This window comes from Pipistrellus kuhlii, unplaced genomic scaffold, assembly GCF_014108245.1.
Source record: "Pipistrellus kuhlii isolate mPipKuh1 unplaced genomic scaffold, mPipKuh1.p scaffold_m20_p_17, whole genome shotgun sequence".
Lineage (NCBI taxonomy): Eukaryota > Metazoa > Chordata > Mammalia > Chiroptera > Vespertilionidae > Pipistrellus > Pipistrellus kuhlii.
The window spans coordinates 21,398,952-21,426,740 of record NW_023425482.1 but is presented as its reverse complement, the minus strand read 5'-3'; the positions used below and the strand labels follow the sequence as shown (position 1 = coordinate 21,426,740).

The window sequence follows — 27,789 nt, the reverse complement described above, 5'->3', positions numbered from 1 at the left end:
GCTGCCTCTTGCACATCCCTCACTGGGGATGTGCCTGCAACCAAGATACATGCCCTTGACTGGAATCAAACCTGGGACCCTTCAGTCCGCAGGCCAACGCTCTGTCCACTGAGCTAAACCCGTCAGGGCAAAAGCATGTTCTTAAACAAATGTTTGACCTAATGAGGGCATTTTTTCTTACTAATCCTTATCTTGAAAATGTTTTTATAAACAATTTTTTTAAAATGTTTTTATTGACTTAGAAAGGGAGACAGAAACATTGATCGGTTGCCTCCTGCACGTCCCCTACTGGAAATTGATCCCACAATGGGAGCCTGCGACCCAACTAGGATTTGAACAGGGAACCTTTTGGTTCATGTGTCAACACTCAACTGCTGAGCCACACTAGCCAGGCTAAACTATTTTAATATTGTATCTTGCTGTAGCTCATCACATCACAAAAAAAATTTAATGTAAACAGTATTCCTGTTTCCACATTCCCTGTCTCATGAAAGTTTAGAAGAATATTTTAAATTTGTATCCTCAAGGCACTGTATTAAGAGTTCACAATAGGAAAATAAAAATAAAATAAAAAGCATTCACAATAGGAACTGACAAGACTTCTTCCAATTAAGGAGCCACAAACTTGGGGCGTTTGGTCAGCTTGTGGTATTTCTGAGCAAGGTCAACAGACTTCCGTCCTTGTTGAAAGGGGAAAGACCACAAAATTGCATTCCAGTGATTTCCCATTTTCTTTACTCCATTGAAAATGTAATTCACTTCTTCTTCAGTAAAGTTTTTACGATTTTTTCTTTCTTCTGTAATGAGAATTGGAGTACATATTAGTACCTGCTGGAAAAATAAAAATCTTCTTGAGACCCAAATAAGTACTTAACTTATTCTAAAGATAAGAACTATATAGTGAGAAAACTCCATGCCTGGGCTACTTATCAAATAGAAACATATTTCAATTTTTAGAAGCTGAGTGCTTTCTATTATGCTAGATGTTATCACTGTGACTTCTTCATTAATTTTATCCTACTGGAATACAACATTTTTTCAATAAAGAAACACAAAAATTCACAAACATTTGACTGTTAGTTCTTTCGACAATCCTGTGAGGACAGTTAATAAACAGCTTACCTATCTTATAGATACCATCTTCCCAAAGGGCTTCATAACTTCATAGAATAAAAAAGAATATCAACACTTGTTATTTAATTATCAGTCTTGATTAATATTTTTAAAGAATAAAGGCCTTTTGAACTTTGCTTTAAAAATTCAATACTTATATGTTCAACTTGTTAAAACTTTTTTAAAATGGCTGCAAAAGGGGGGAAGGAAAATTTTAACTGATTTTTAGAAATACTTTCTACAACACAAAGAATGCACAGTTGATATCTGTAAACACAAATATCTTCTGGTGATGATTATTAGTAAATAGTTCCTTTTAGCTTTTTCATTCATTGCTAATTCATGTTATCATTGTACATAGATGCTAACGAGGAGGGATTTTTTGTTTGTTTGTTTGTGTTTTGTATATTCACTTAAGGCTATTTACTTTATAGTAGGACCTGGAAAACCCTTAGAAAATCTTGTCCTTGCACGTCAAGACTATTAGCTACTTGTCTACCTCTCCTATGATAGGAGCCACAGTTCAGATCTTTTAAAAGAGAAGAGAAAGTCTTACCAGCAGAAGGCTGATAATGAAAATAATGTCTGAGTATAACTTAATGATCTTAGAATGCAAGCTTCATGAAGACAGAATTTTTGTCTGTTTTGCTCACCATTGTATCTCCAGGGCCTAATACAGTGTCTGATACATAAGAGGTGATCAATAAATGTTGAAAGAAACAAATTATTATTGGTAAAAACTATTTTAAAGCTTATCAGTGAAATTACTTCTTACTTTTGGGTCTACTGGTAAACTGAAGTTATCTAAGAAATGATTTGTTTCACTTGCTAAATGATTTCAACTCATTGTAATCGGTATTGGATGGGTTATTATAACATTCAGGAGATTAGGGTACAGAATTGTTCATGTAAAGCTAATCCCCCTTTTTCCACCTCACTGACTCCAACACTTAACATCTGTGCCCCATTCCCCAAAGGTTACTGCAGCCGCATAGTAGGCAGCCTAGAAGGCAGCAGCAGCTCAGCACAGCACAAGGCTCTCCTCTGTGGCTTCTTCACTGTTCCTCTTGATATTGATCGAGCAGTAGGAAAACAGGCAAGAAGGCCCAGTTTTAGACTTATTGTTCAAATCCCTTTAAGATACCAATCCATCTCAAAAAAGAGCCTTGTCCCTGAGGCTCTTTAAATTTTTTAAAAATTGATTTTAAAAAGAGAGAGGAAGAGAAACACACACAGAGAGAGGTATCAATTTATTGTTCAACTTACTTATGCAGTCATTGGCTGCATCTTATATGTACCCTGACTGGAGATCAAAGCCACACCCTGGCATGTTGGGACAATTCTCTAACCTAGTGATCGGCAAACTCATTAGTCAACAGAGCCAAATATCAACAGTACAATGATTAAAATTTATTTTGAGAGCCAAATTTTTTAAACTTAAACTTCTTCTAACGTCATTTCTTTAAAATAGACTCGCCCAGGCCATGGTATTTTGTGGAAGAGCCACACTCAAGGGACCAAAGAGCCGCAGTTTGCTGACCACGGTTCTAACCAATGGAGAAATCCAGCTAGGGCACTGAGGCTTTTTAAATGCTTAGATGTTGCGATGGTCCCTTCTCAAAAGAATCATCTCAAATTTATGACATCTGGTCTAATTAGCATATTACCCTTTTATTATTATAGATTTGTTTTTAGCTAAAGCAATTTTAACCCACCAAAAAGATGTATGTATGTATGTATGAACTGAATGTCACAAAAACAGTATTTAGGATCCCTCTATATAATCAATGTGTAGCCATAATTATGTACATTTCATGAGGCTCTGCAAATGATTTTACTTTGTAAAATAAGTGGAACAGTAAGTTGATGTTTCTCTCTTTTTCTTTCCCCTCTTCCTCTCTCTCTCAAATCAATCAATAAAGATGTTTTAAATTAAATATATTCACTTATTCCTCCAGAGGTAGTGCATTCATTACTGAGTAGTTGTCTTTTACGTGGGGTCAGCAGAATTTCTGAAAAATATGGAAAACATTTAGCGTACTTAGTATATCAATCTGAGTAACAGCACATCAATTCCATTAGTATGTTATTTCCCTTATTTTCCTTTTCTAATAGGAATCCTTAGGTGGATTAGGAACAATTTTTAAACCACCAAAAACTAAGTATGCTTACTGGATACATCATAAATCAGAGACAGATTTTCTTTTCAACATTATTTTACCCTCTAGCTTTAATGTATATTCTAGGTCATAGTTCAGAAGGTATAGTCATAACTACAGTTTTAAAGCTACTGAATTAATTACTTTTGTTATAGATAAGTGACTTCCTTAGTTCACTTTTATATCTGTCTTCAGCTTCCACAATGACTTTGTGACGATCACATTGATATGGGCAAGAGTGCAAGAGCTTGCTAAAATTTCGGCTATTCAGGGATTTTCCTACTGCTATGCAACCTAAAAGAAAACAAATTAAAGTGATTTATAAATGTTACAAAATATCTAATAACAAATCTATGAAAGCAAATATCTTTATGATAGTAACTGAAGTCAAATCAGGAATTTAATTATAAATATGTCGAGAAGTTCAAAGACTTGTTAGAAATGGAAATATAATGAACACAATATTCTGAAATAAGTGTTACAATAGAGGTGCGAACAGAGTTATGGTGATATAGTAAAGGAGCATCTATTTTGGTCTGGTTCTAAGCAAGAGTCACTGTTAGGAAAAGATATGTAAAAGAAATATCTCCCAGTCATATTTTTTTAATGTCTCAAAATGGAAAATTTCAAACACACTAGAGGAAAGGAAAAAGCATAACGAACTTCTATGTAGCCATCACCCAGCTTCAATAATTATTAATAGGAGTCCAACTCGCAATTCGAAATCGCGTGCCACCTCCAACCCTTGAGTAGCCAGTCTAGCCCTGCCTTGCTCCTTGGGCCCCGCAGCAACCATGGCTGCTACTGATCAGGCCCTGCTTCTCTCTCTGGCCCTTGAAGCAGCTGCAGCCACTGCTGATCAGGCCCCACCCCTCAATGCAGGCGCACAGAGGCCCCTGCTGCCCCACTCCTGATGCTGCATGTGCAACCTGCTTCTATCTGGTCGACCCATTAGGGCGTCCCAGTTAATAAGCATATTTCTCTACACACACACACACACACACACACACACACACACACAGTCAATCATATTTTATCTACATTCCATGTATTCTGTCTGCCTGCCCAAATGTACACATTAGATCAGCAGTTGCCAACCTTTCGGACCTCACGGACCACCAGTGGTCCACAGACCACTGGTTGGTGACTGCTGCACTAGATCATGAAGCCTGGAATTTGCATTACAGAATTATTTCATCTATAAATACTTTGTATGCATCCCTAACAGATAAGGACTTTAAAAAACACACACACAAAAATTATCACACCTAAGAAAAGTATGCTTAATATAATTAAATACCTAGTGTTTAAATTTCCCCATCATTTCAAAACTTTCTTTTGTTTTCTTTGAATCATGATCCAAACAAAGTCTACCATTACATTTAGTTTATTTTAATCTATCAAGTCTCCTCTCTTCCTCCTTATCATTTATTTATTATTGTAAATACTGAATCATTTGAACTATGGAGTTTCCCAAAACCTAGGTTTTGCTGATTTTATCTTAGTTACAGCCTTTAAAATGTTCATATGTACCCCTCAAAATTAGTAATTAGATCTAAAGGAATGGTAGTCAATGGTATAGAGATACTAGAGGGTATAATTATGGTAAAAGTCATTGGATTGGGAGTGGCTTCAGGTAACTTTTAACATTAATGTTTAGTAGAAAGACAATAAAAGAAGCCAGGTTACAGAGAGTTAAAACAGGAATGAATATACTGAAAGAGAAGGGAGCAAGAGATGAATCTGGTAATAAATGGTGACAGAAAAGTAGATCAATATTTGAAGCAATAGCAAATCACACTATTGGATTTTTAAGGTAAGGAGAAAGTAATATAGTTTAAGGTGAGACAAAAGGAGTAAATGGATAGGGAGGAAATAAAGAGAAAACCTTTGCAAATATTAAGAAGGGAAGAAAAAAAGAGATGGGATTCAGATTATAGCTAGAAATCAGTTTTAGAGTAATAAAATTACACTCTACACCCAAGACAGAATAGTAATATTTTTTAAAAATATATTTTTATTGATTTTTTACAGAGAGGAAAGGAGAGGGATAGAGAGTTAGAAACATCGATGAGAGAGAATCATCAATCAGCTGCCTCTTACACAACCCCCACCAGGGATGCACCCACAACCCAGGTACATGCCCTTGACCGGAATTGAAACCAGGACCTTTCAGTCCGCAGGCCGACGCTCTATCCACTGAGCCAAACCAGCTAGGGCCAGAATAGTAATATTTTGAACTTAATGTGCAATATCCTCAATTTTCTCCATAGAGTGCACAGTGCAAGAATAAGAGTAAAGAGATGGGGTATGAAGGAGAAGGAGAAGGGATGGAATAAGCACTATGTAACATTTACAAGTGCCCTGCAGAAATAATTATGTATGGTGCCAGGTGGGTACGTGAAATATCAGGGGAATTAATTTGTAAATTAAATTATTATATAACCACTATATTTTACACCTGAAACTAATACAACATAATATTAAATATAAACTAATTGTAAAAAAAAAAATTTAAATAGCCCTGCAGAAAAAATGATGAGGCATGGAACACTAGAAACACTTATATACTTATTATAAGCATATATAAAACATGTTTAACTTATTCAGTAAAGTTGAACTTAAAGTTTACTTTGTCACAGTAAAACTTATAGAAGTATTACTTCTGACAAAAAGAGAATAAAGTAATAAAAAATAGCTACATTAATTCACATAAACATATACATAGAACACAGGATAATACAGATAGAAGGCAATATTTTGAATGTTTTATGATACTATCAATACAAATGGTTATTTTTCTTTTCTTTCTTTTTTCTTTTTTTTTACAAATGGTTATTTTTCCAAAGGAAATTTAATCATGAAGGCAGAACCTATTACAAATTCTACTTATTATCAGATAAAACTTTAATTATGAAATAACTTTAATTAAAAAATATTTACCTGAGCATCTATACTTGAATATTTGGGGACAATTGTCAGCTGATAGGAAATTGACGACTTCTTTATTTATTATATCTGAACATAATGTAAATGGATCTAAAAAAAATTGCAAAACGCAAGATTTTTTTCAATACCAAAAAGAACCTGACATTTTTATAAGATTTACCAATTATCAAGAGATTTTCATAAACAATAGCCCAGTGTTTCATATCGAGTCATCCAATGAATAAACAAAAAAGTTCTGGATGTCAATTAAAGGTGACTGAGCATTTATACCAGCAAGAGAGTTAGAGGTGTGGCTGCCATGTTAGGGGGCAGATATACTGATGTACATTTTTGGCTATATTAGTCACTTAAATATGTGTTTTCTTAAAAAGTCAAAGAAGAAAAAATTTTAATCATACCTGTTACTGGTAATTGTTGCTTTCTATTTTTGACAATGAGATTTGGATGTTTAAAAACACGGTCGCTGAAAGAAAATAAGATACCAGATTACTAAAAGTAAACATACTGTTTAGTGTGTGTACAAATGTTTCTATAAGCATTCTGAGTGTTTGGCAGGTAGAAGGAGCTGGAGCTGGGATCAACCAAAATCTACCAAATTCTGCCAAAGTAAGGTATGAGATGGAGGTAACCTTGTTTCTAAAAGTGGAGTTGAAACAAGACTCCAGAGGGCAATAACATTGATGCCAACAGAAACATGGAACAAGAAGTCGTAAAGGAGGAGTATAGGAAGAGATGAGCACAAAAAAAAGAGAAAGAACTGAGAGAGTTAAAGTGCTAAAGGCTGGCCCAAGAACGCATCTCATGGCTTCCCAATTCCACATCCCTGAGAAATCAATTAAAATTAACATTAAGAATGGTTTTGAGAAAAGAAGGGATGATAATTATACAGTCCATCTTTCTAATACTTAGTTTACTCTGCAACCTTCCCCAAACATGGGAGCATCCTTTTAAGTTTTCCTTCTCTCACAGTAACCACCGGAAGAGCAGAACACAGAAAGGGTTTAAGAAGAAAGCTACAATCCTGGGTCCAGCCCCACAGCTACATTGTGAGTGAGAAAGGGCATGTAGCAGAAGTGCGGTGTAGGGAGCAAACGAAAAAGCAAGCCTAAAGCAGATTTTCATCACACCCTATTCCCTTCACCAAACTAAACTTACAGACTGTTTTTGCTACATTGCTGATGGATTAACAGTGCATGCATCATTGCTTATGGTACAGGGTTTCACTTTGTGTTTTGAGTATCCTTCCTAAAATTCAAATCCGATCACCACATGTAATTTAAAATTGTTAATGGCTCCCTGAGTATAACATGCAAGGCCCAAGATGAACTGGCCCATACTTCCTCGGCCAAAACCACTTTCCCAACATTTTCCACTTCAGGCTGCTCCCAAGACATTGTTTTATCATTTCTATATCCCAGTGCTTATATAGTGTGGCACACAGTACTGAACAAAAAGTATTTGCTGAATTTTCTAAATGCTAGAAACAATTATTAGACGTACCTTTTTTTTCATTTTTTTAATTAAGATATTATATGTGTACATATCTTACCATTGCCCCCCCCCCACTCCCATACATGCCCTCCCTCCTCAGGGTTTTGCGTCCATTGGTTATAGCTTATATGCATACATACAAACCCTTCAGTTGATCTCTTATCTCCCCCATATCTCCCTACCCTCCCATTAGACGTACCTTGATTGAGAAACAGAATCTTTTTTTTCAGTAGTTTCTTTCTGTAAGTTTTGATTGCAGCTGGGATTGGCTTTATATAAAGTCTTACTTTGCCCACTCTCCCTGTAGCAAGCATTAACTGGATTCGCACTCTTAAACAGGGTCTTCGTTTGGTTATCTTTTGTATATGCTTTAGACATAAATCCATGAGATTTGTAACTCTGAAGCTTCCTAGACTGGCTTGTATCCTTATCTTCTGCTTTGGGACCAATACTATCCGTATGGAGGTGTTTCAATGTATTTTGAACATTTATCTTCATAGATGAAACATTATCTTTATATTTTTCTCTTTGTGTTTTTTCCTATAATGTAAAAATGACATCCATTTGCTGTATTATTCAATTTATACCCTTTTAATAATGTAGGAAAAGTTTATACATTATAAATATACACGATAAAAGAATAGAATATACATGATAAAAGGGGCAGTTTATAGTAGAAATAAAAGGAAGCTTATTCAATAAGTTATTTAGAAACAACTGGGTAGTCATCTGGGGAAAAATAAATTGGGTCAATTTCTCACAATTTACACAAAAAATGAACTAAATATTGATATATAAAAATGACAATGATGTACGTTCTAAAAGAAAACATGATATTTCAATATTCTCGAGGTCTGGAAGACCTTTCAACTATTACACAAAATCAATAAATCATAAAAGAAAAAAACTAATACAGTTTACCACATAAATTTTTTTTAAAGTTCTGCTAGAGAATAAGAATAATGTAAGGGGTAAGGGGATGGGAGAAACTCAGAGGAAAAAAGTGCCAGAAGCAAAACCCAATGATAATCAAAATACCTAGAAAGAATATGTATAACATATCTTGAACTACAGTCAACTAATTTTCCAAGGAGACTTTTAGCATCTGACTCTTAAACATGAGTAGCAACGAGCCCTGGCCAGTGTGGCTCAGTTGGTTGGGCAACATCCTGTGCAAGAAAAATCTTTTACCTTCTAACCTATATTGTTCAAAAATACTTGAAAAATGTTCTATATTCTTTGAAACAAAGAAGCCAACCTCATTTTCTTCTCTTTCAAGCTGTTCTATTCTGTGAAGAATGTCCTTTGCTTTCTTCCAGTACTCTTCAATATTCTTCTCTTTCATATTTATATCTTCTAATTGTTCCGCTTCATTTTCACCTCTTAGGCTTAGAGATAATTTCTCAGCTTTGCAATACGGGGGGGGGGGGGGGGGGGGGACATAGTGAGTTTATCCATTACCAGAAATGTTATTTTAACACTTTAAATAAGGACAACTTCATATCCCTCACCTGCCCTAAATTTTGCCCTTCTAGACTATTTCAACCACCCAAGTGATACTGAAAATAAGTAGAAAGCAAGTGGTTGGCAGAGGTCCAGGGCCCAAAGAGTCATAAAACATACTTTATTCTTCAGGGTTATAGGAAAGAGAATAGCATGAAAATATGTTATCCTAGGCACATAAACACCCTCAGGTATTGATATTGGTTTTAAAGTAGTTTTTCACAAAAATAGTTTTTATAGAGTAGTTCCTTCCAATAATCCTTTAAATTCTCCATACACATGATTTGGCAGCAATTTTTCTTACACAAAGACAAAAATCCTTTTCATGGCCACAGCCCTATTAATTCCTTCAATGCACTAGGCTCCTTCCTATCACAAGGTCTTGTGCCTCACTATTGCTTAGCCCTGAGATTCTCACCCATAGAAAATGCCCCTTTTGCCCTGGCTGGTTTGGCTAAGTGGATAGTCGGCCTGCGGACTCGGGGGTCCCGGGTTCAATCCCGGTCAAGGGCATGTACCTTGGTTGTGGGCACATCCCCATTGGGGAGTGTGCAGGAGGCAGCTGATTGATGTTTCTCTCTCATCAATGTTTCTAACTCTCTCTCCCTCTCTCTCCTTCTCTGTAAAAAGGTCAATAAAATATATTTTAAAAAAAGAAAATGCCTTTCTTTTCATCTATTGAACTCTATATATTTAGATCTCAGCTCAAGAATCATTTCCTCTTGAAGCCTTTTCTGCCCTACTGTCTAGGTCTTAGTCCTTTGTTACAGACTCTAAGATCTGTGCTCTATCTATTCTAAACTCTTGGGTTAGTTTATATAATACATTCACTTTTGAGACTATTCAATTACTATCTGTTTCTCTAATTAAACTAAGTTCTGTGAGTGCACAGACTGTTTCTTGTCACTATATTCCTAATGCCTAGCACAGTGCCTAGCTGATAATGAGCACTCAAACATTTTTCAAATAAATAATACACTTTGTATTATGATTTAATCATGTTACCCATAGCCCTCAAACTTAAGTCTTACAACTATATTTGTTCACACTACATAAAATATGTGAATTATCTGTACTGTTGCTCTCTTCCTTGTAGGCCTTTTAAATGCCAAAACACTCTAAGTGTCATGTCCAAATTAAATATTCTGCTCTTCAGATGTAAGAGCCTGGGAACTAAAGGGGCTTGGCTCATCAGAGCAGATATAAATTTCCCTTCATAAACTTTGGTTGGTATTTTTTTTTAAGTAACAATAAACTTACTAATTTTTTTGCAGTTGCAAAGCACGAAAGTGGCAGCTTTATTTAGTTCCTCATTCTGAGATTCAGTTAAGGCTTGTATCATGAGTGGAAGCCCATTGTTTTTAAAAAGGTCATACTGATTTTTCTCTGGAAAATATATAAAAAAGAAAGTTGTTTTACCATAAACTATTTACATATGATCATAATTCTTCCTTGTGGTAAACGAACAGTTTCAAAAGTATATTCAATTTAGGAAATAACTGACTCACATAAGATGACTGAGTATCATAAGTGATGCTCTCTGAAATACAGCCACAGAGTAGCATCACACCTCATGAGTGTAAACAAATGCCTTCACTTGGTTCTTAAAAAAGTATAGTTCCCAACCGCCTGGTGTGTTTCAGTGGTTAAGCGTCAACCCAGAAACCAAGAGATCCTGGTTCCATTACCAGTCAGGGCACATGCCCGATTTGTGGGCTCAATCCCCAGAAGGGGACGTGCAGGAGGCAGCTGATCAATAATGTTTCTAGCTCTCTCCCTTCCTCTAAAAATCAATAAAAACATTTTTTAAAAGTATAGTTCTCAACTAAACCTCAATTAAAAAAATAAAAATTTAAAAAGTATACTAAATCCTATTCTATATAGAAGAAAAAGAATAGAGCCCTAGCTGGTTTGGCTCAGTGGATAGAGCATCGGCCTGCGGACTGGAGGGTCCCAGGTTTGATTCCAGTCAAGGGCACGTGCCTGGCTTGCAGGCTCTATCCCTAGTAGGGGATGTGCAGGAGGCACATTGAATCATTGATGTTTCTATCTCTTTCTCCCTCTCCCTTCCTCTCTAAAATCAATAAAAATATATTTTTTAAAAAAAGAAAAAGAATAGAGTGGCTGAAACTGGTTTGGCTCACTGGCTAGAGTGTTGGCCTGCAGACTGAAGGGTCCCGGGTTTGATTCCGGTCAAGGGCATGTACCTTGGTTGGGGGCACATCCCCAGTGGAGGGTGTGTAAGAGGCAGCTGATTGATGTTTCTCTCTTACCGATGTTTCTACCTTTCTATCCCTCTCCCTTCCTCTCTGTAAAAAATCAATAAAATATATATATATTAAAAAAAAATAGAGTGAACTGAAAATGAGGAAAGGAAGAGAGTAGAATAAACAAGAGAGCAAACAGAGGAGAGAGGAAAAGTGAAAAGGAAGAGAGTGCAAATTGGAAGAGAGGGAAAGAGAAAAGTGAAGAGAGTTGGAAAGGAGGAGAATGGAAGAGGGAGAATGGCAGGAGAGTGAAGAGAGGGAGGAAAATGGAAGCAAGGAGAAAAAAGAGAGGTAGAGAAGGAAATGATAGAACTTTTGAAGGTTTTCAGTGAAGAAGAATATGATTAAATCTGTGCAGTAGTGTGAAGCGTGTACTGAAAAAATAGAGATGGAAGAGAAAACAGGGAACGGTCTATTGCAATAACATTTGGTAAAAGATGTGAAAGGGCTGGGGGGTCTTGGGAGAGTAGCATCGGAACTGGGCAGCAAGGGATATACAGAAGGGTAAACAGATGTAGAACCACAGGTCTTAGGGCCCAACTAAATATAATAAATTAAAAGGATGAAGAGCGGAGGATCCAAGATGGCTGCGCCCAGGTGAACACCTAGCCGCAGCCGCACACAACAATTTCAATAAAATACAACTAAAATATAAAACGGACATTGCCCAGAACTACAGGAAGGTTGACTGACTGGAAATTCTACAGCGAGAAGCAAGGAGAAAACCAGAAGGAGGCGCGGAGGAGCTGGAAAAGCCCAAGGTACGGAGACGCGGCACGCGGAGAGGACGGAGCCGGAGAGGAGGGAGGCCAAGTGCCTGGCGGGCGTTCCTGAGTGGAAAGGAGAGAAAAGCTCCGACTGTGCTGGGCCCCCAACTGCTCTGAACCCCGGTTCTGGGCCAGACCCTGGGGACTCAGGCTCAGCCTTAGGGAGCCGGGCTGTCAGGCGGAACCCCGGGGAGAGGCGAAAGGAGGTCCCGGAGGCGCGCACATTGCGCGCAGAGAAGGGACGGTCGGCTGTGCCGCGGGATTGCCCTGACGGGAAGGAGACTGGGGCTCCAGACTGCTCTGAACGCCACCTCCAACTCCATTTCCAACTGAACTGAACCCCAATACCGGGCTCATTGTGGGAGAGCATAGACTGTTTGGCAGCAGGCGAAAATCGAGGGCACCTTTCTCTCAGAGGCGCCGGCAGCAGCGAGCACTGAAGGACCCGCATAGGGCGGGGCTGACAGAAGCCAAAGCTGCAGGCTCCACCCTGAAACCCCGTCCCATCTGTAACTGCGAAATGCGACAACAAAATAGATCACAAACGAAAGAAATGGAGGACAAAAAGCATCTGGATATAGAGTTCAAATCTACGCTTATAAGTTTTTTCAAGAGTTTCTTAGAAAAGATGGATAAGGGCTACGAGGATATGAAAAGAGATCAACTAGAATTAATAAGGAGTCAACAAGAAATGATAAGGGATCAACAAGAAATAAAGAATACATTGTCTGAAATAAAAAATATTTTACTGAGTCCTAAAAACAGAAGGGAAGATCGCAAGAATCAAGTCAAAGATTTGGAACATAAAGAGCCAGAAGACACTCCTCCACAGAAGCTAGAAGGCAAGAGAATCCAGAAAATTGAAGATAATGTAAGAAACCTCTGGGACAACTTCAAGCGAACCAACATCAGAATTATGGGGGTCCCAGAAGATGAGAGAGAGCAAGATATGGAAAACATACTGAAAGAAATAGTGACAGAAAACTTCCCCTACCTGGTGAAAGAATTAGACTTACAAGTCCAGGAAGCGCACAGAACTCCAAACAAAAGGAATCCAAAGAGGACCACACTGAGACACATCATTATTAAAATTCCAAGAGCAAAAGACAAAGAGAGAATATTAAAAGAAGCAAGAGCAAAGAAGGTAGTAACCTACAAAGGAGCACCTATACGATTGTCAGCTGACTTCTCAACAGAAACCATGCAGGCCAGAAGGGAATGGCAAGAAATATTCAAGGTGATGAATAGCAAGAACCTACAGCCAAAAATAATCTACCCAGCAAAGCTATCACTCAGAATCGAAGGCCAGATAAAGAGCTTCACTAATAAAAAAAAGCTAAAGGAGTTCATCACCACCAAACCAGAATTATATGAATTGCTGAAGGGGGTTCTTTCAGAAGAGAAAGTAAACAAAGATAAAAATTATGAACAACAAATACATAACTATCAACAAGTGAATCTAAAAACCAAGGAAATTAAAAAAATCTGATGAACAATATTAACTGTTGAATATAATAGAATCAGAGGTATGGAAGGGGAGTGAACTGACGATTCTTGGGGTAAAGGGGAGAGGGGGGCGTGGGAAGAGACTGAACATAAACTGTGCACCTATGGATGAGGACAATGGGGAGAGGGGAAAGGGCAGAGGGTGGGATGGGAACCTGGTGGAGGAGAGCAATGGTGGGTGGGGGGAAAGGAACATTTGTAATAATATGAACAATAAAAACTTATTAAAAAAATAAAATAAAAAAATTAAAATAAAAATAAAATAAAATAAAATAAAAAATAAAAAAAATAAAAGGATGAAGAGCAAAATGACTGGTTTGGGACCTGAACGAATGGGAGAAAGGCATATTTTTAAGCCTTTCATATGACTAGGAGGGGAAAAACATGTATTTCCACCCAATGTTTTAATAAGCACACTAAGTAAATCCAGTATTACCGCAAGTCTCTGTGCAATGACCAAGGGTAAGAATGATGCTAAATTTTTCTGCTGAATCCAGATTTTTATGAAGCAGTAATGCCAGAAGTTTTGAAACAATGTGGTATTTGGCTAATACTTCACCAAAAGTAGCTATTAATATAAAATAAAAAAGAAAAAGAGTAAATACAAACATAAAACTTATAACTATACATATACTATTTCTCATATATCTTACATATACTGTTTTTCAGATCTTATCGTGGAGAATGATCTTATATATCTATATAACATCTAATATATATGTGTGTGCATATATACATAAATATAAATAAATGAATTCTAATAAGAGTGGCTTATATAGCCCTCATTAATCCTTTTTCTCATATTAAAGATATTTTACTAAAGCAATTTTTTCAAAGAATGGTTTCTTATTTATTCTGCATAATGTTGGTAATATGAAGCATTCCTAAAAGTTGACTATGCTTATTCTCCTCTTACACACCTCTTATTATCTGGATTAGACAGTAAAGACCTTCCTATGTAACCAATTCCTGCATGTCAATGAAATCCATTACTAACTGGCCATGATTCTATTGATGCTGATGACGCATTGAAGCATACCTGAAGCTGAGATGTGACAGAATTCAAGAAGTCTGCCATTTTAAACTATACTTCTGCTAATAGTGTTCTTAAGAGAGTTCACCAAGAGTCTAACAATATTTGTGTCATTAATAAGGTGGTGAATTTCTTGAGGGACTATATCTTAAACCTTTTTGCATCTCTAGAGCTCACATAGAGTCCTATGCATAGCAGGCCCTCAATAATTGATTTTTTAAAAATTTACTTATTTCACAGTTATTTGTGAATGTCAAGAGTTGCTTATTACAAATGTATAGATTATCATTCCTCAGTGTTTATGAGAAGCAGGCATGAATTCAACTCTGGTTCTGTCATTCACTAGTAATGGCTGGGTAAGTCAGACTTCACACTTACCAGAAAGGCATACCTTAATTCTTTATAAAATTTTAAAAAATCTATAGATAGGGTTTTTCATTCCTTATATCTCCAAAATGTCCCTTGATTTCTCATCTAAACTCTTTAATTTAAAGCCACTTTAAGTGAAACAAAGGCTTAAAAATGATATACTCTATTATTAGACTTGAAGTCAGAAGATTTGAACCCTTAGGAAAGTTATAACCTCTATGAGAAAATAGATAATCCATATTCAAGCTACCATTTCAACCCTCATGAGCTGAATTCAAGCAAAATGCAATTGTAGAAAAATTACTAAGCATTTTTACTTACAATTATCAGCAATACATGCATCCACTGTCTTTGTCACCACCACTGCAAGCTTAGCACTTGAAAGAGTCTTATGTGAATCAGATTCCAGTTGCACAAGAACTTGACACAATACATCCAGTCCACCCACAGATATAAAGTATTTCTGAACATGTGCTTAAGGAATAAAGGAGAACAATTAACACCCCAAACAAAACAATTGTGCGGTTTCATTCATAATCTGCACTAAATATAACATTAACTTGACTTTTCCAAATAGTCACATCCCTCAGTATCCTCAGGGGATTGGTTCCAGGACTCCTCCCTCCTCCACTTCACCCTACTCTCGGATACCAAAATTCTAAAATACTAAAGTCTCTTATTTAAAACAAGAGGTCCGGCGCATAAAATCCGTGCCCTGGGGGAGGAGGGTCCCTCAGCCCAGCCTGCCCCCTCTCACAGTCCAGGAGCCCTCAGGGGATGTCCTACTGACAGCTTAAGCCTACTCCCCAGGAAGCGGACCTACGCCACAGTCTGGCCTCCCCCTGCAGGAGGTAACCGGGTTGATCAGGGGAAGGAGCCTCCCGCATCACCCCACTGCTGCTGCCACTGCCGGTCACCACAGCTGCTAAGGTGTTTTCTAACATGGACTCCAGTCCCTTCACCACAAAACATGACAACTTTCTTTAGGCATTTTTAAGGTGTCCTTTCATAGGATATGACATTTCGTTCTTTCTTTTTTCTTTTTCTTTTTTATCCTCACCTGAGGATATTTTCCATTAATTTTTAGAGAGAGTTAAAGACAAAAACATCAATGCGAGAGAGACACTTTGATTGGTTGTCTCCTGCATGAACCCTGACCTGGGCCCCGGCCAGGGAAGAGCCAGCAACCTAGGTACCTTCCCTTGATCAGAATCAAACATGGACCCTGCGGTCCGCAGGCCAAGGCTCTATCCACTGAGCCAAATCTGCTAGGGCAGGATATGACATTTCTTAGCCCCTCCAGCATAAGACCTTCGTTTTTTCCTTCAGGAGTGAGGTGGAAAACCCTAGATCACCTTCTTGGATTCTTATTACCCAAGTTATCAAGAACACTGTGAGTGGTGTACTGGGAGCTTAGCCAATGAGCAGTCAGAAGAGGTGTTTCGTCTGCAGCTCGCTCAGAGATAGGACTGCTGGTGTGCAGCAGCTGGCAGGCCTCCATCTCTGCTCCAGGCCTGCACCATCCATGGCTTGCCTTACCTCACACGCAATCCCCTCCCACCCACCTGTGTGTGCAGCCTCCTCCTGAGTGGTTGTGATGTTACAGCATCCTGGACAATTTGCATATTACCTCTTTATATCTATATATCTATATATCTATATCTATATCTATCTATCTATCTATCTATCTATCTATCTATCTATCTATGTATTTGTATATAACCCATACACATCTTCCCGTATATTTTAAATCATCTCTAGATTACTTATGATGCCTAACACAATGTAGATGCCATGCAAATAGTTTTTATACTCTACTAGAGGCCCACAACCCCAGCATGTGCCCTTGGCTAGAATCAGATTGGGGACTCTTCAGTCCGCAGGCCAACACTCTATCCACTGAGCAATACCAGCTGGGGCTATAGATTCCAATTTTTGAAATCATAGAGATATATGTTCCTTTGCATGTGAAACATGACTATTTGCTTTAAACATCTGAAAACAAATATCAGCAATGTGTGAGAAAGTTCTAGTTGCTCACACCTTCATCAATATTTCATATTACTAGCATTTAAAAAAAATTTAATCAATACCAGTAAAGTTGAAATTATTACATATGTCCCTTTTTTCCCTCATTGACCCCTTCTAATCCGCCCCTGTCCTCCACCCCAGGTCTTCACCAGCCTATTGTCTATGTCCATGGGTTATGCATACACACAAACACACACACACACACACGTTTTTTGGTTGATCACTTCCACCTCCCCCATCTTCCACCTGAAATTCTACAGTCTGTACTATGCTTCCATGTCTCTAGATCTATTATTTTGTTCATTAGAGTCCACATACAAGTGAGATCATGTGATACTTCCCAATATCTTTCCAACAGATCTACTTTTAAGATTTTCCTATCTGTGATAGTCTAAGTTTATCTAAAATGTCCCAATTTACTGGAATAAAATTAATCCATTAACTCGATTAATACAATAACTAAATCAATAGTTTTTTTTTATTATTATGCTTTGAAATAGCTTCTTCAAATACAACTCGTAGAATAATGTATACTTACTGTTATTTGCAAGAGTGAGTCCAATAAATGAGCAAAGAGGGCGAATTATCTCAGGCAACATACAATTTTTTAGCCAGTCATTAGCATGTGGAAAAAGTGAACAACAAAGTCTTTGATTTTCATCTGAAAGAAGACAAAGTTAATCATATTTTAATATATTTGGAAAATATGAATTTTCATTTGTTCTTATCTTTATTTTTATATTCATATTAGAGGCCCAGTGCATGAGATTCATACACTAGGAGATTGGGGAGGGGGGCCCTCAGCCTGGCCTGCGCCTTTTAATAGTCTGGGACCCCTCGCTTCTTACTGCCTGCCTGCTGGCTGCTTCTTAGGTTCCCACCATCGCCACTGCCTCACAGCAGTGAGCCTGGTTTCTGGCTTTACAGCGTTCCAGCTGTGGGAGCACATACAGACCACCAGAGGGCAGCTCCTGTATTGAGCGTCTGCTCCCTGGTGGTCAGTGCACATCAAAGTGATGGGTTGTCTGCCGGTAGTTCTGCCATTTGTTTGATTTGCATATTAGGGTTTTATTATAAAGGATATTTGAGATAATTACCATTTTGAGGATTGTTGACACAGACACACAGAGTACCACACACTGACGACCACAACTGATAATTCTGGAAAACATTTTTATCTGACAAATTCAACTCATATTTTGAAAGGACTGCCCTATTAGATTAAAAAGAAAAGAAAGTAAATTAATAAAAATGTGTTAAGGTCTTAAGTAATGACTAATCAGTAACAAGAAATTTATATCTGCTTACCTGAACAACTCTGACAGAATTTTAAAACAACCTGTTTCTCTCACAAGCGTTTGTCCAGTCCCTTAAAAGAATAGCCACATATTACAGGAATATAACTTTGTTTAAAAGGAACTTGGCAGAAATGGAAAACATTTAAGTAGTATTTTAATAAATAATTTTTAATTACTTTAAAGTATTACAAAGTATAACACAATTACGGTAGAAAAATACTAATCAAGATTGTGGGAAATATATTACTTATGCTTATAGCAGTAGTTCACAACCTTTTTTTGGCCACCTAAGCATCTCTAAAATCCTGATGTCTTCCCACTCTCCGTGACATATAATTCTTATTATTCAAAAAGTGAGCTGTTCACATGGAGGAAACCTAAAAGGCCCTTCACTTGGTCTAAACAAGCTCCCAAAAAACATGGCATCCATGAAAGAGAAAAATAAAAGAACGAAAGGGCAGATGAAGTACTGAGGAAGAAATCACTAAAAACTAACAATATGAAGTGATATAAAAAAAGAGCAAAGTTTCAAAACGTATAACAGATACCTGAAATGCATGAATATATCACAATATATATTTATGTACTGTATATGAAGCCCCTAGAACCATAAGAAATGCAAAAAATTCACTGTTAATAACTCATTCTTGAATTGCCCCCCTTAAAAGTCAAATTATCCCCGAGGGGCATGTGCCCCATGTTGGGAACCACTGGCATAGAGAATAACAGCACTTAAATTTCTTCTAAAAAATTATACAGCCCTACCCGGTTTAGCTCAAGGGATAGAGCGTCGGCCTGCAAACTAAAGGTCCCAGGTCCAATTCCGGTCAAGGGCAGATGCCCAGGTTGTGGGCTCAGTACCCAGTAGGGGACTTGTAAGAGGCAGCTGATCCATGATTCTATCTCATTATGAATGTTTCTATCTCTCTCTCCCTCTTCCTTCCTCTCTGAAGTCAATTAAAAAACATATATTAAAAAATAATTATTAAAAAATTACAAAACATTTTTTTTGCATGGTTATGTGTAACAAAATAAAATGCTCCAAAACATTAACAAATTCAAAGAAGAAAAAATAAAATCTAGAAGCATTTTAAATGATAAAATTTCTAACAATTTGAAGATGTAAACAAAGCAATGCTAAAAAATAACCTTGGCCTGAGCTGAGCAGTAAGTATACAGGAACATGCTATACTATCTTTGCAACTTTTCTGCAAATCTAAAATTATTCCAAAATAAAAACTGAAAAACAAAACAAAAACTTTAGTAAGAGCTACATGAAATTTAAGGTCATTGCTGACTGAAAGCAAACACTAACTAAATGGCCAATTTAGTGATATAACAACCAAACTAATCCATTAAATGCCTCTCTTTTGCTTTTAAAGCTATTTCTTTTCAATATTAATTAAATATACAAATCATTTACTATTTGTTAAAATTAATAAATATTGAACAATTAAATCATGCTATTAATTCTCTTAAAGCTAGTAGTTTTCATAAGTTAGTAAGAACAAAAGACATAAGGACTAGAATAAAAGGATTAATAATGATTATCCCAATTTATTGTTTTTAAAAACTGTTTCTACAACATAAAAGAATGTACTTACTATTATTTGAAACTAGAACCAAAATAACATAGACAGACATTCTTTTCAAATTTGTGTTTGAATCATTATTAGATAAGAACCAAATTAAGTCTTCAAACAATTCTGAAGTGCACAGAGTCTGCTGACAATAAACTGAAATATAAAAATATAATTTTAATTTCTCTGCATAGACAAATGAAATATTTCATTGACATTTATTGTACATAAACAAACTGATACGTGCTTATTAAATTAGCAGATCAAAGAAGCAATATCTTAATCAAAAGTACTTGATCTAGGCTCTAAAAAATGTACCACAACCCCGTAGAATTTCCAATAATAACTTAACTGAATAAAAACTTAAAATATGACACACACAGCTCCATACAGTTTGGCTCAATGGATAGACCCTGCAGACGGAAGGGTCCCATATTCGGTTCTAGTTAAGAACATGTAGTAGATCCTTAGTAGGCAACCAATTGATGTGTCTCTCTCACATCAATGTTTCTGTCTGTGTCTCTCTCCTTCCCTTCACTCTCTCTAAAAATTAATGGGAAAAATATCCTCAGGTGAGAATTAACAACAGGGCGAAACTGGTTTGGCTAGAGCGTCGGCCTGTGGACTGAAGGGTCCCAGGTTCAATTCCGGTCAAAGGCATGTATTGATACATTGGTTGCGGGCACATTCCCAGTAGGGGTGTGCAGGAGGCGGCTGATTGATGTTTCTCTCTCACTGATGTTTCTAACTCTCTATCCCTCTCCCTTCCTCTCTGTAAGAAATTAATAAAATATATATATTTAAAAAAGAATTAACAATAAAAATATGACACACACACAAAATTTAAGAGGATAAGTAAGTAACAAAAACATAGCAAAAGAAAAATTTAAGAAAATTCAGAAACCTGCTTTAGAAAACAGAGGAAGAAATTATATTTGTGCTATTTTTTAAGTTTTTTTTTAAAATAAAAATATCTTTCCAAAAAATGATACCTATCTGACAGTAGGAATTTTTTGTGATAATCATAAACAGATTAAAAAATAATTTGAACACATTGATATATAATAAATATATATATATATATATATATATATATATATATATTTAATATACTTTATTGCAAGGAATAGAGAGGGATAGAGAGTTAGAAACATCGATGAGAAAGAGTCATCGATCAGCTGCCTCCTGCACATCCCCTATTGGGGATATGCCCACAACCAAGGTACATGCCCTTGACCGGAATCGAACCCGAGACCCTTCAGTCCGCAGTCCAATGCTCTATCCACTGAGCCAAACTGGTTTCTGCTATTTTATTGATTTTTTTACAGAGAGGAAGATAAATTGATAGTTAGAAACATCGACCAGCTGCCTCCTGCACACCTCCTACTGGGGATGTGCCTGCAACCCAGGTACATGCCCTTGAACGGAATCGAACCTGGGACCTTTCAGTCTGCAGGCCAAAGCTCTATACACTGAGCCAAACTGGTTAGGGCTAACATCAATATTTTATCCAGTGTCTAAAACCAGCCATTAGATTCTTTCTAAAGGCAAGGACAATATCTTATCTATCCCAATGCCTAGCACACAGCTTAATTCTTAGCAAGTAATGAATATTTAATGGATAAAAAAGGCTAATATGCAAAGTGCCCCACAGGGAGTTCAGTCGCTCACTATGATGTGCACTGACCACAGGGGGTGGTGTGGAATGAAGCAAAGCCTCAGCTGGCAGCCAGGAAAGGAAGGCCCCGGCCAGCAGCCAGAGGCCCCATCAGCCCTGATCCCTGGCCAGGCATGTGGACCCTACCTGTGCACAAATTCCATGCACCGGGCCTCTAGTAAGAATATAAAGTTGTTTAACAAATCAATGGTTTAGATTCAAACTCATTTCAGAAAAATTGTATGAATTTGTATACTTAGAGTATATTTATCCATATACAAGATGGCTGTAGGTTATTTCCATCTTTTGATTCAATGAACAAAATAGAAAAATCAGTTCTAGACCCACTGCATATAAAAATTCATTAAGTGATTGATGATAGTACTATCTCAAATTGGTGTGAAAAAACCTATTTTTTAAATAAGAAGTGTTAGGATAGCTGGGTTGCCATTTAAAAAATAAGGTAAAACTGGATTATCCCAATTTATTCATCACACCATAATTCAGAAAATATTTAAAAGAATCAAAAATGTAGAAGTGAAATAAAAAACCTTACAAGTACCAACAGAAAATGTGGGTAAGATTCCCCTATAAGCTGGGACTATGGAAAAGTTTCCTGGGGAGAGGCAATGGTAAGATATGCATACATATAATGCCTTAATAAATATAAATATAAAAATAAAAGAAAACTTTCCTATGGCTGAAAATACAAAACAAAATAGGAAAGAAGGATGAATTTTATTTTCATAAAAAAATAAAAATAAAACTTATGCATGGTAGTAAAAAATAAAGTGAAAATAATTATTTCCAACTAATGCCAAGGAGAATGTAAAAGATTTTGAATGGACAAAATTATTGCTGAATGTCCTATCTAATGCAATCTGTGTCTTTCACTGTCTTTGAGCTATTTCCCAATTCTGTAAATTATTTTTTTTAAACTGATAGTAATGCAAGTTATACCTGTCAACAGAAATGCAAAACACTTGGACATTAGAATGCAATTAATTATTGCCCTTCAGATAGTGATCAATTAAGTGCCTATTTATAAGTCTACTAGAGGCCTGGTGCACAAAATTCATTAACTCAGGAGGGGGGATCCCTCAGCCCTGCCTGTGCCCTCTTGCAATCTTGGAGCCCCTTGGGGGAGCGGGCCTAACCCATCAGTTGGACATTCTTAGCACTGCCATGGAGGCAGGAGAGGCTCCTGCCACTGCTACAGTGCTGGCCAGCCGTGAGCCCGGCTTCTGGTTGAGTGGTGCTCCCCCATGGGTGCACACTGACCAGTAGGAGGAAGCTCCTGCAATGACTGTCTGCCCTCTGGAGGTCAGTGTGCATGATAGTGACCAGTCATTCTGCCGTTTAGTCGATTTGCATTTTAGCCTTTTATTATATAGGATTTCAACATTCTTAAATGCCTATATTGGTTTTTGCCATTGCCTTTAAAACACTTGTGACCTTTTACTGATTCCTTCATTAGTTAATAAGTTAAATATAATCTTTGGCATACATTAATTAATTTTTTAAAATATATTTCTATTGATTTCAGAGAGGAAAGGAGAGGGAGAGATAAATAGAAACATCTATGGGATTAGAGAGAATAATTAATTGACTCCCTACTACATTCCCCCCTCTGGGGATCAAGCCTGCAACCCTTGGCCAGAATTGAACCCAGAACCCTTGAGTCTACAGGCCAACATTCTCTCCACCGAGCCAAACTAGCTAGGACTGGCATACATTAATTTAAATAAATAAATAAATAAATAAATAAATAAATAAGTAAAATACCTGGATAAAACTATCCAGATACATACAAAAACATTTACTTCTAAAATTATGTTTAGAAGTTTATTTTTTTTTAAATCAATCTTTATTGTTCATATTATTACAAAGGTTCCTCATTTCTTCCCCCCTCCACCAGGTTCCCACCCCACTCTCTGCCCCCTTCCCATCCCCCATTGTCCTCATCCATAGGTGCACAGTTTATGTTCAGTCTCTTCCTCCCTCCCTTTCCCCGATAGTAAATCCTTTTTCAGATAGTAAATCAGTTACTTAGCATTTTCTCATATCAATAATACCTCCACATGCCCAAAGATACACTTCACACAAAAGACATTTCCAAATAGGTCAACCAACCTCATCCAGGCCCCACACAAGGCACTCACAGATCAACACCCCAGCGCTATACTAACTCAACACATCCAGATCTAAGCCTTCATACTTGATTCAGCAGACCCTCAAGTTCTGTTTAGTAGTTTATTAACATATAACACAATGCTTGAAGGATAATAAAATAAAGTTTTTATATTTTACCATTTTTTTCTGCAACAGTTCCTAAAGTATATAAGGCTGCTTCTTTCACCATGCTATGTGCACTTGACCTTGCAAGGTTTTTTACAAACATCAAACCACCAATTTCCCGAAAATATACACCTGCATCACCTGTAGGATGTGCAAACAAAACAAGACAGAAATGATATTATGATTTTTTTTTCAGAATAAAATAAATCATATGAACATAGTAACAAAACATGTAGAGCAACTGAGTGGAAGAAAAAGGGCTATGCATATTTCAAATGTCACAATTCTAAAGAACTAGAATCATAGATAAAAATTCACTATCATGTCTTACTGTTTTGTTGACAAATTGAATGAATAGTGACTAAAGCTTCCTTTTGTGATAAAGGGTTGTCCATTTGATACTTCAGACACTCCAATAATAAGTTCAGGTCAGTCTTCATTTCTAAAGAACAAAAATGTCATTATTTTAAACCAAATGTTTCTTTTTAAAAAGGAACTATTTAAATTTCACTTTCTAAATATATATCATTGTAATGTTTGCTTTTTAAAAATAAGTATGCATTACTTTTATAGTCTAACAAATAAAGACATATAAAACAATTATGTTCCTTAAATAAAATAACTTGAACTTCTTAAAATTATTTAATCTTCTCCTTTCATGAAATATAGGAATAGAAAATCCAAATATTATTCTCATTAAAGCTACACTGGCTTAAATATCTGCCATTTAGACATAAACTAAATAAAAATGAAAATATGACATTAGAATTTGTGGGATGCTACTAAAACTTGTCTTACACAAAAGGTCTCAAAGTAATGATTTTGCTTCTACCTTAAGAAACTAGAAAAATGCGGACTGAAAGGTCTCGGGTTAGATTCTGGTAAAGGGCATGTACATTGGTTGTGGGCACATCCCCGGTGGGGGGTGTACAGGAGGCAGCTGGTCGATGATTCTCTCTCATTGATGTTTCTAGCTCCCTTCCTCTCTGTAAAAAATCAATTAATAAAATATTTATTTAAAAAAAAGAAACTAGAAAAAGAATAAATTAAACCCAAAGCAAATAGAAGGGAAGAAATTATAAAGATTAAAGCTGAGCTGAAACCGGTTTGGCTCAGTGGATAGAGTGGCTCAGTGGATAGAGTGTGAGCCTGCAGATTAAAAGGTCTCAGGTTCGATTCTGGCAAGGGCACGTATATTGGTTGTGGGCACATCCCCAGTGGGAGGTGTGCAAGAGGCAGCTGATCAATGTTTCTAGTTATCTATCCCTCTCCCTTCCTCTCTATAAAAAAATCAATAAAATATATTTTTTAAAAGATTAAAGCTGAAATTAATGAGATAGAAAAGAGAAAAACAATAGAGCTGATTCTTTGAGAAGATTAATGAAACTGAAAAACCTCTACACAAACTGATCAGGAATGAAGGAGAAAAAACACAAATTACCAATATCAGAATGGGAGAGATTACATCGCCATAGATTCTACAGATAATAATGGTTATGTACAACTTCATACCTATATGACTTAGGTGAAATGGACAAATTGCTTGAAAAACACAAATTACTAAAACTCACCCAAGAAGAAACAGATAGCCTAAATAATCATCTCTGAAGGAAATGAAAACGAATGTTAAAAACCTTTCTGAAAAAACAAACAAACAACAACCCTCCAGCCCTAACAAGTTTGGTTCAGTGGATAGAGTGTCAGCCTGTAGACTGAAGGGTTTCAGGTTCGATTCTGGTGAAGGGCACATGCCCAGGTTGCAGGCTTGATTCCCAGTGTTGGGTGTTCAGGAGGCAGCCGATCCATGATTCTCTCTCATCATTGATGTTTCTATCTCTCTCTCCCTCTCCCATTCCTCTTTGAGATTAATAAAAATAATATATTTTTTAAAAACCCTCCAGGTTCAATTCAGATGACTTCATTTGTAAATTCTTCCAAATATTTAAGGGAGAAATATTGATTCTACACAACTATGAACATTTGACACTGATGCTTTCAAGCAATCTTTCTCACAAAGCATTCCTCTAATGTCATCTGGCTATCATCTACAAGACCTAACATTTATCAATACCTAAACTATATCAAAGCTATGCTACCTTATAGGAACTAGAGAGGATTCCTGACCTCAAAATGAAGAGGGGTGAGCGCAAAGACCAAGACGGTATAGGGCATCATGTGCAAACAAAAAGGCCATGCACAAAAGGGCCAAGTATAACAGAAGAATAACTATTCAGGCCTAAAAAAGAATTTAATCACTCCATGCCACATCCTATAAATATAGAAGACTCCTCAGTTGGAGGGAATGTGCCATTAGAACATGAGCTCACCCTTTCCATTCCTTCATAAAAGAATAAAGTTTCTCCTCTGCTTTACCAAACTAGGTTTTGTTCTATTGGTGCAAACAGTACTGGGCAGGAGAACTCCGATTTGGGTCCCAGGACCTGAAGGGTCAGTAACACTAAAGCCGACTTCCAAAATCCCACATTACATTCCTGACTCTCCATTCACCTTTCTGAAATGTTTTTCTCCGTCTTTAGCCAAATCCTTATGTGATAGTGTGCATTAAGAGAAACACCATTCCCCATTCTATTCTTAGTATTTCCTCTCTGGTAATTTCCTCCATGCCCATGGATTTCATTTCTATTATACTGAGGATCAGTCTGAAATCTTCCAGGCATACTTTGATGGTAGTTATCTGAGGTTCCCAACTCTTCTTGTATTTACCTCCATTAAATCAATTTTCAGCTGGGACTGGTTTGGCTCAAGTGGATAGAGCGTCGGCCTGGGGACTGAAAGGTCCCGGGTTCGATTCCGGTCAAGGGCATGTACCTTGGTTGCGGGCGCATCCCCAGTAGGGAGTGTGCAAGAGGCAGCTGATCGATGATTCTCTCTCATCGATGTTTCTAACTCTCTATCTCTCTCTCTTCCTCTCTGTGAAAAATCAATAAAATATATTTTTAAAAAAAAAGAACGTTTCATTAAAAAAAAATCAATTTTCAGATGGTGTTCTAATTATCAGTATATCTTTTCCCATTAGAATGTCAGTTTCCAGAGTGACTGTGACAGGCACAGAGTAGGTGCTTGATAAATATTTATGTAAATTGCTGAATTATTCTTTCATTTTCAGGATCCTATCAGATAATCTGAAGTATTACCCACAAATATATGAAACTAATTCCAGATATATGATCCATGGATTCTCACCTTGTATTTTCTTTGGGTCCTCACTCTCCATGCTTGTCTGTTTTCCCCCCCCTTATATTTCACCTATAAGATAAAGGAAATTTTCTTCACTTAAATCAATGTTTAAAATATACAGATGAGCCCTGAGGCTCGGCTGGTTGAGCATTGTCCCCTGCACAAAGGTTGCAGGCTTGATCCTGGTCAGGGCACATACCCAGGTTCAGGCTTGATCCTCAGTTGGAAGCATGCAGGAGACAGCTGATTGATGTTTCTCTCTCCCTCTCCCTTCCTCCCTCTCTGTTTCGAAAATCAATAAACATTTTAAAAAAACAAATATACAGCCCTAGCCAGCTTGGCTCAGTGGATAGAGTCGGCCTGTGGACTGAAGGGTCATGGGTTTGATTCTGGTCAAGGGCATATGCCTGGTTTGCGGGTTCAATCCCCAGTATGGGGTGTGTTGGAGGCAGCTGATCAATGATTTTCTCTCATCATTGATGTTTCTATCTCTCTCTCTCCCTCTCTGAAACCAATAAAAACTTATTTAAAAAAAGAAATATACAGCCGAAACAGGTTTGGCTCAATGGA

At 37.0% G+C, this 27,789-nt stretch overlaps 1 protein-coding gene across 1 annotated transcript; it reads right to left on the bottom strand.

Moving 5' to 3' along the window:
* Positions 1-389: 389 nt before the first annotated feature.
* TERB1 (telomere repeat binding bouquet formation protein 1) lies at positions 390-27,342 on the bottom strand. Its single transcript, XM_036440227.2, has 17 exons — positions 27,226-27,342; positions 24,353-24,463; positions 24,034-24,162; positions 20,091-20,222; positions 18,497-18,557; positions 18,286-18,401; positions 17,727-17,849; positions 15,479-15,631; positions 14,192-14,323; positions 10,476-10,601; positions 8,971-9,119; positions 7,912-8,252; positions 6,620-6,684; positions 6,216-6,311; positions 3,417-3,566; positions 3,060-3,125; positions 390-797 (listed from the first exon to the last, which is right to left on the bottom strand). The coding sequence occupies exons 1-17, from the start codon at positions 27,254-27,256 to the stop codon at positions 610-612; spliced, it is 2,169 nt and encodes a 722-aa protein (XP_036296120.1). The 5' UTR covers positions 27,257-27,342; the 3' UTR covers positions 390-609.
* Positions 27,343-27,789: the final 447 nt, after the last annotated feature.

What these genes read in the sequence shown, in the direction of transcription:
- TERB1 (XM_036440227.2), bottom strand. Translation starts at nt 27,256, where the DNA reads ATGGAGAGTGAGGACCCAAAGAAAATACAAG. An exon ending in ATTCTGTCAGAGTTGTTCAG is followed by an intron (nt 18,402 to 18,496) that starts GTAAGCAGATAT and finishes TTAATCTAATAG; the next exon opens with GGCAGTCCTTTCAAAATATG. An exon ending in ACTCACTCTTGCAAATAACA is followed by an intron (nt 15,632 to 17,726) that starts GTAAGTATACAT and finishes TTATTCCTTAAG; the next exon opens with CACATGTTCAGAAATACTTT.